Source organism: Xyrauchen texanus, chromosome 13, assembly GCF_025860055.1.
Source record: "Xyrauchen texanus isolate HMW12.3.18 chromosome 13, RBS_HiC_50CHRs, whole genome shotgun sequence".
Lineage (NCBI taxonomy): Eukaryota > Metazoa > Chordata > Actinopteri > Cypriniformes > Catostomidae > Xyrauchen > Xyrauchen texanus.
Window position 1 is genome coordinate 24180751 of NC_068288.1, and position 8249 is coordinate 24188999.

Here is an 8249-nt window from a genome sequence, read left to right on the forward strand (position 1 = left end):
AACACATCAAAAAACATTCAGAACACTGTAACAACCGTATAGCATTGCCTTAGAAACACTTTTGCACCGGCAAGCACTTCTTGTAATGGTTGCTGCATTTGTTGACAATTTATATGTAGAGTAATTTTGAGAATTATCAAATTTAATAAGTCCCCCACAAAAACAAAATACAGAAGATATGTTAAGGTCAGCACACCATGCACGTGAGACAAAGTTATTTAGAAACTTCCACTTCCTGGTTTGGATTTTGTGTAATTCCTCGAACTGCTACAACAAACACTTTTAGGTGGTGGAGTAGAGTCCCTCTGTCCCTAAATGGTTAAAGCACCGTGACAGTGATAAGGCCAGTGTGGAAGACTTTGTAACATTTTCTCAGAGGCTATTAGACAGTTTGAAACATTTTATGCTGCCGAGATCTCCAAACTCCCTTTGTTGAAAGTTAAATAATTTATTACAGATTCAAAATGTTTATCAAAGCCTCATGTGTTCTGCACAGTCTCTTAACATTGCCATCTGCTGGTGACTGTCTTGTGTTGCTTATTACTATAATGTACCTCAGTAAGGGAAGTAGATGGCATACTGTATTTAATTTTTAACCATTGAAAACGAGGCTGTGAGGGATAGAAGTTTGGATAGAAGTAAAACCATGTGTTCAACGTGTTTTACTTTTGTATACCTTGGTGTAGCTCGTTCAGCTGAATAATTTCAACATTGAAAATGCACATGTCTAAATTTCCTGATGACAAAATAAAAAAAAATAAAAAAATTGGGTTGTGAAATTGTGACATAGGACCTTAAGACAGCACAACTTATAAAGACTGTACTACAATCCCGCAGCCTTTTTTTCATCCTACACTGGCAAAGGTCTATAGGCTTGTGTTTTTTGCACTGTGGTGTTTATTTTCCCCTTTTTATGGTTTCAGAGCATGTCACTTCTAATGCCAGCGATAGTGAAAGTAGTTACCGTAAGTGTCTTCCCTTTTTCCCCTTTTCATCATCCCTTTCTCTTTTTGTTTCATGCATCACTTTAAACTTCATACATTTTTATGTTTAATCCCCTCTGTGTTTTCTTAAAAAATCCTTGTGTTTTGTGTGATATGCACACAGATTCAAATTTCAAGTCTAATATCAGGTATAGGATTTTATTATACATAAGGTTTCATTCAGTATTTAAAAAAAATGAATGTTTTAGTCTTCCAAAACAGCACATTAAAGGAGGAAGCAAGTGATAATTAAAAAAAACTAAAAACAATAATCTTCTTATGCAACCATGTGAATTAGCATTAGTGAGAGGCCAAGATTGGAATAACTTCTAAAACAGCTCGCCTTTTTACATCTACTCTTCATTGTTTGCGTTGCATGGGAGTTTCACGTGATAAAACAGGTGTTGACTCTGTAATCTGTGCACCTTGCTTGGTCATCAGGACATGGACATAATACTTTATGGCCTGGAATATTACCCTCAAATAACATTATACATTAAAACAACTCAGCAGTTTTATTCATAAAAACATGGCCTGTTATCCACATTAAGTGGTCTGAAAAACCTCTTGAACTTTTATCTAATCCTGTATTCCTCTCAAATCTAGTTCATCTGAACACTAAGTGAATATAAAATTACAGACTACAAAATTTAATGCAGTTGGCTGCTTTCTTATGGTGGCTAAGTAATGTATACATGGGAAATTTATTGAAATGTTGAGTTGTAATGAATACAATAGGAAAACATCCATTTAAACAACTACATTATAGAGGCCATGTTGCTTGTGAATTCTACTAGGTGTTCAGTATCGAGAAGTGCAATATCGAAAAGGGATTGTAAACGACATTCAAGGCTGATGTTTAACAATTTGTCACACAAAAGAGCTTTTTGGATTAACTTCAGATGAGGCTTCACATGCTGGTTAAACTAACCTCTCCTAAGCCTATTTAGTACATAAGGTTTTTTGTTAACTCCTTTTATTGTATCTGTGTGTACTAGGTGGGCAGGAAGAATATGTTCTGTCTTATGAGACCATAACGCAACAGGAAGGTGCGTAGCTTGCCAATATTGTGGTAGATTAACATTACTCTGATTTGATGTTTTTAAATGAGTATGCATGATTGATTGAATGTATAACTCATTGTAAAGTTATTATTATGGTTTACAGTTAGTTACACTCGTCCAGTGATTATTCTTGGACCTATGAAAGACCGGATCAATGATGATCTGATCTCAGAATTTCCTGACAAGTTTGGATCATGCGTTCCCCGTGAGTACTTAATACGCAGTTTCAGTTCATCATACAATAATGATGAAGCAACATTTCAAGTAATGTCCTCTTTATTCACATCTTCTGAGTTTATTGCTCTTCTTTTACCAGACACGACTAGACCAAAGCGAGACTATGAAGTCGATGGAAGAGACTACCATTTTGTTACATCACGGGAGCAAATGGAAAAAGATATTCAGGACCACAAGTTCATTGAGGCCGGCCAGTATAACAACCACCTTTATGGGACAAGCGTGCAGTCAGTACGAGAGGTTGCAGAGAAGGTAAACGAGTTAAACTTTGTTAGGAAGTAATAAGAGTTTATAGCAGTAATAAAAAAGTATAATAACATTTTATCATAAATTTGTATCATGGACTATTTTAAATCTCTTCTTTTTTTCAGGGAAAACACTGCATCCTGGATGTCTCGGGCAATGCCATCAAACGACTCCAGTTAGCACAGCTCTACCCCATTGCTGTGTTTGTGAAACCAAAATCAGTGGAGAATATTTTGTATGTTATTTTTTGGTATATTACTACAAATGTACAGTATGTACTATAGCAACGGTTACCAAACTTTTTTCGCCAACCCCTTTGACCAAAATTATTTACTTATTATTTGCACCTATACTTTACATAATTTAAACCCTTCACAATATAATGAATAATCAATGAACATCTTCACTTTTACAACATAGTCACTTATCAAATATTTCTGTTATTTCTCTTATGCGTATTACATCTGAATGAACCTTTTTCACAAGTACTATTTTTTCTAAAATTGTTTATTTTTGTAATTATTTTGTTATAATTTAATTCAACATTTGCATTCCTGTCAGAATCACATTAACCACATGAAGTTTCCAGTTGAACCTCCATATGGAAAACCCTCTACTGTTATATAAGAAGCTCCTAAGACATACAACATAGGCTAAAGCTGATAAGCTTTAAAGTGAAGCCAAAAGTAACATTTCCCCTGTATCCTTTTCAGAGAGATGAACAAGAGGTTGTTGGAGGAGCAAGGCAGAAAGACCTATGACAGAGCCTTGAAATTGGAGCAGGAGTTCCTTGAGCACTTCACTGGTGAGAACACTAGAGTAAACTCATCCAGTAATTCGGCAGACACACCATATATGTGTTGCATTTAATACATGAACAGGTTAAAGAGATGTTCAGACAGGAAGCATTGTTGTGTTCCAAAACAGCTGGACTAGATTAGAATGCAGTGGTCTTGAGATGCATGTTTACTTTTAACTTACACAGTCTCTTAAAAATGCTCATGGAGCGAGATGCTGGAAAATACAGCGAGATGTGACACAATGGCCAAAGATGTTTGCCTGACACATACCTGTATGTACGTAGACCAAGAATAAAAAAGTGCCGCGGATGGAATGCGAGAAAACGTCTGCGTGAACAGCCCCTCATAATGTATTTCTTTTGTGTCATCCTCTAATTTACGATAAAGTTCAAATTAAAATTTCTCAGAATAACTCCTCAACCAAGCTTACTGATGAAAATTGTGTTAAAAAGCTGACATTATTTGCATTACACTACTGATGTTTAAAATGGTCCCTTCAGAAGGTTATAGGGTTGAGGTTTTTAATGATATGAGACAATAAATATAAGCATTAGCACTGTGTGTTCTGCTATCTGAACATTAATACATAGGAGTGTTTTAGTTTTGTAGGTTTCCAGAAGAGTATTTATGTTGTCCTAACATGTTGAATTCCCTCTGTTGTCCCTCAGCAAAGATTTTTTATTTCTGTGATATGGGCACAGTTATCTACAGTACAATTCAAAATCAATATCAGGATTCACGATTTTACATAAAAAAATCATTTTAATTCAATATTGTAAAGAAAAATGCTTTAATATTCCAAAACCGGAGGTTCAGGCGAACAGTTTATAATAAGGTTCCATTTGTCAACATTGGCAAACTACATTACTTAACATTAACAAACAATGAACAATACATTTACAGCATTTATACATCTTGGGTATTGTTATATTTAACATATATTAATACATTTTTTTTATTAAAAATTGTGTGTTAACATAAGTTAATGCATCATGAACAAATGAACAAAAACTAAAAATGAAACTAAACATGTTATTTTTATAAATTAACATTAACCAAGATTAATAAAGGCTGTTAAAATATATTGTTCATTGTTAGTCAATGAACTTCTGCATTTAATTAGGTTAACAAATGAAACCTTATTGATTCCATTTAAACAAAAGCAAAAGCCAAGATTATCAAAACGCACTTATAGTTTTTTGTAACTATGTGTAACAACATTGTTGAGAGGCCAAGACACATCTCCTTAAACTAGGGTGACCATACGTCCTCTTTTTCCCCAGACATGTCCTCTTTTTCTGACCTTAAAAAACATTCGGCCGGCATTTCTAAATTTGTGAAAATGTCCGGAATTCGGCTTTAGTTGCATTATGATGTGCATCTGGTCTAATAACTGTGTGTGCGCGCATATTTGCATTGCTTTAAACCCTCATTGTAAGTCCCGCCTTCTTGCACAACAACTGGTCAATTATAAGAGCAACTATTGGCCAAATTCCTGCCTGTCAATCTCTCCGCGATGCGCTGTTGTATTCGGCATTAAACAGTTCCTTGACAGTAGCAGCAAATGACAGCTGAGTGGAAACAATGCCTAAACAAAAGTGCAAAATTACAGAAGATTTGCACAAAAAGTTCACATGCTTTCTTCCAGGTCGAGATCCGTAGGAAGCAGAATGTATGACATGTAAAGCTGGCACTTATGTGTCAGTTGCTAATAAAGGTGCAATTGATTTAGAAGCACACATTAGCTCTGCGAAGCATTAAGGGTCATCAAAAGGTGAAAGTTCATATGGTAAAATAACAGACTACTTTTTGCGACCAGGTAATATTGTTATCACATTGCTTCATTTTGCATGGCCATTCAAATAATAGTAATAGTAAATGAAGGTACACTCATGGCATCAAATATTTTATTTTAGTACATGGACATTCAAAAGAATGTTTGAAATTTGTATTTATTTATATACATTTCTGTTATGCTAATAGTGTATTTTTCACTGTATTAAAGTTTGCATTCATAGTAACACTGTTTTGAATCCTATTACCCCCCCACCCCCAATCAATATTTGTTTTGACAACCGTTGCCTATAAAACAACACCAAACGATTATAATACAGTGATTCAAAGTAATCCAAGTTACCTTTAGCAAATATATTTAGATGTGATTTTCTCAAACATTACTAAGACTTCTAGCTTCACTAAAGTGAGTGTTAGCATTCGCACCACAGATTTATAATTACCCATTTCAGTAAACATCTGTTTATCAGATGTTTGAGTGAGGAGGTACAGAATATGATCTCATCTTAGAAAATAATTTTCCCTCTCTTTCCTTTAGCCATTGTACAAGGGGACACATTGGAAGAGATCTACAACCAGGTCAAACAAGTCATCGAGGAGCAGTCAGGGCCGTACATTTGGGTACCAGCCAAAGAGAAATTGTGAGACGTCTCGAGACATATAAACCTTTCTCTTCGTTAGACATTTTTGTATTATTGTTTTTTCTTTCTGTATACTTTTTTTTTTTTACACCAACCTGGCCTGCTGCTTGCATTTGCTTTTATGACCCCCAAGCATAGGAAATACATATTCTCTTTGGATGGGCTTGGGGTCACGGTGGTCTTACGGCCGCCTCACTCTCATGCCTCTCTTTGAGACTGCTGTCTAGAACTCACATCCCAGTCTCCGCATTTCAACCTCCAACGGGAGGAGATATGCCTGACCAGCGACTTGCTAGACAGATTTTACGGTACAGATTCCTTAATGTTTAAGGGAGGTAACTTTCTCGAAGGAAAACAATGAGTTAATGCATTATATACAATTTGGTTGCTTTGGTTTGTTTCCCCCCATATGAACTGAAGTTAACGCTTTCATGTGTCTGTACACTCGGAAAAGACATGAAGCAACAATTTGCACGTTTTAGCATTATGAGCATGTTTTTTTACTATTTTTTTTTTCCCCCATTTAACATATGTTCTCAAGTTTTTGTCACAGATTTGAGCTATGTAAATTATAGCCACCAAATAACTTTTGCTTTCTCTCTTATCTTGTAAGATCAAGCAGCCCATTCACTTTACACAGCTGATCTGTTTTGTCACAAGTGCACAAAGAGGACAAAAGCGTTTGGCACAAAGTGTATTCTTTTTTATACTGTATTAAATCTCTATTTGTCTTAAAGACCTGTGTACATTTTAATCAAGGTGCATTTCAGAGTAGTTTTTAGTTGAGGTGAAAAAAGAACGGCTTGCGATTATCATTGACAATTATGTTTAAAATCCAGGTGATGACATATTCTTACTTCAAGAAACCAATGCAAATAAGAGAGTGAAAATTGTAATGTATATTCAACCCTCAGTATACTGCTTATTTTGTTATAATAAAAGTCTATATTGAGCTTTAAGTAAACTGCACATATGGGAACTATTTTCTTTATAATGTCAAACATACATGCATATGAAAATGTGTGTATGTATATAAAAAATGTGTAAATAGATATATATTTTCCTTTACCACCATGACTTTTGTTGTTGTTGTTGTTTTTTGTTTGTTTGTTTTTTTAAAGCACACCAATACACAGGACTTCTGGGATGAATGTTTGCGTTCCATTGCATCTGGTCAAACTATATGAAATTTACAGTTTGAATTGTTTAACCCTCTCTCCTATTTACTTTTACTTTTATTTACTTTCTCATGTGACGTGCATGATTTGTAAAAGCAATAGTCTTTATCACGTTAAAAATGAGTGAGAGGGATTCTCTTTCTGTTCTCACCTGGGATTGTGAAAATGTCAGAGTTAGCATGAAATGTAAATGTTAGAGGCTCATAGACTCTTGCCTCCATGTATGTGAACTTGTTGATTGCCCACATCTGAAGAGAGATTTGCTTTGCCACTCTCTATCACACGCCTTTAACTCTCCACCAGGGGGCGCACTGACAGCATCCCCATTTCATTTTTAAATTATCGGAGATGATTGTTTTCTAAAAGATTGCTTCTCTAACATGTCACCATAGCTTTCTAACTCATTTTTGTCTGGATTATTTAAATAATCTTCCAATTTGATTCATTCCATTTGTCAAAGAGGAGAACAGCTAATTAAAATACTTTTTTCTCATACACAGTGTTTATGAATGTATCCTTTTTAATATACAGAATTGTTATGAAGACAAGATAAATCACTTTTAATATTTTGTCTGGAAAAAATATTTTTATTGACAAAAAGGCAAGACGATATATCAGGAACAGATGAATCAAAACACTTTTACCTTTTGAGCAGGTATACTATATACAGTATTCTATTATTTCATTTCCTCTTATGCAATAATGTAGAACAGATTTTTAACTGTGAGCACTGACAGATTGTGCTTTATTGTAGCTCATTTTGAATGGATGGTCTTAAACATCTGTCCTGTTGTAAAACCAGTAATTGGTACTGAGAATCATGTCTCTGGTAAGTCTTTGTCTCCTATAAAAAAATAAAATACAAATTTCCTGGCCTGTAAATTGAAGTGATGGCCCTGTATCTCATAAGTATATTTTATGCCTGGAAACTAGTTTAATTTCAAGTAACTCCCCTTGTTCATGGCAGCTTTTACAGTAGATATTACTGTTTTAATTTTACGTGAAAGAATAGTTCATCCAAAATTTTTCATTATTTCATCATTTAGGATAAGTGGGTGAGAAACAGATTATTTAAATCATCTTTACTATAAATCTCCACTTTTGACCAGCTCTGACCAGTAGGTGGCGATATGCATGAAAAATGCAAATAACCAAAATATAATAGAAGAATGTGTAAGTGGAGTGGAGTTTTAAAGTAAAAAAATAAATAAGAAAATGACTATTGATCTGTGTCACCCACACCTATCATATCCTGTGGATTCCTTTTATGCTGACTTTATGTGATTTTTGTAGATTCAAAGTTCTG

General features: G+C 34.6%; 1 protein-coding gene across 11 annotated transcripts in view; it reads left to right on the plus strand.

Moving 5' to 3' along the window:
• The window catches only part of LOC127654412 (disks large homolog 1), a 217157-nt gene extending 209698 nt beyond the window's left edge, over nucleotides 1-7459 (plus strand). For 2 of the 11 annotated variants that reach the window (XM_052141586.1, XM_052141587.1), the window contains exons 20-26: nucleotides 924-965; nucleotides 1982-2032; nucleotides 2151-2252; nucleotides 2364-2536; nucleotides 2656-2765; nucleotides 3244-3335; nucleotides 5663-7459. In XM_052141586.1, coding sequence (XP_051997546.1) covers nucleotides 924-965; nucleotides 1982-2032; nucleotides 2151-2252; nucleotides 2364-2536; nucleotides 2656-2765; nucleotides 3244-3335; nucleotides 5663-5769 — 677 coding nt within the window. In that variant the 3' untranslated portion in view covers nucleotides 5770-7459. The remainder of the gene's footprint in view (nucleotides 1-923; nucleotides 966-1981; nucleotides 2033-2150; nucleotides 2253-2363; nucleotides 2537-2655; nucleotides 2766-3243; nucleotides 3336-5662) is intronic. The other 9 variants (XM_052141591.1, XM_052141592.1, XM_052141590.1 and 6 more) reach the window with 8 other exon arrangements.
• Nucleotides 7460-8249: the final 790 nt, after the last annotated feature.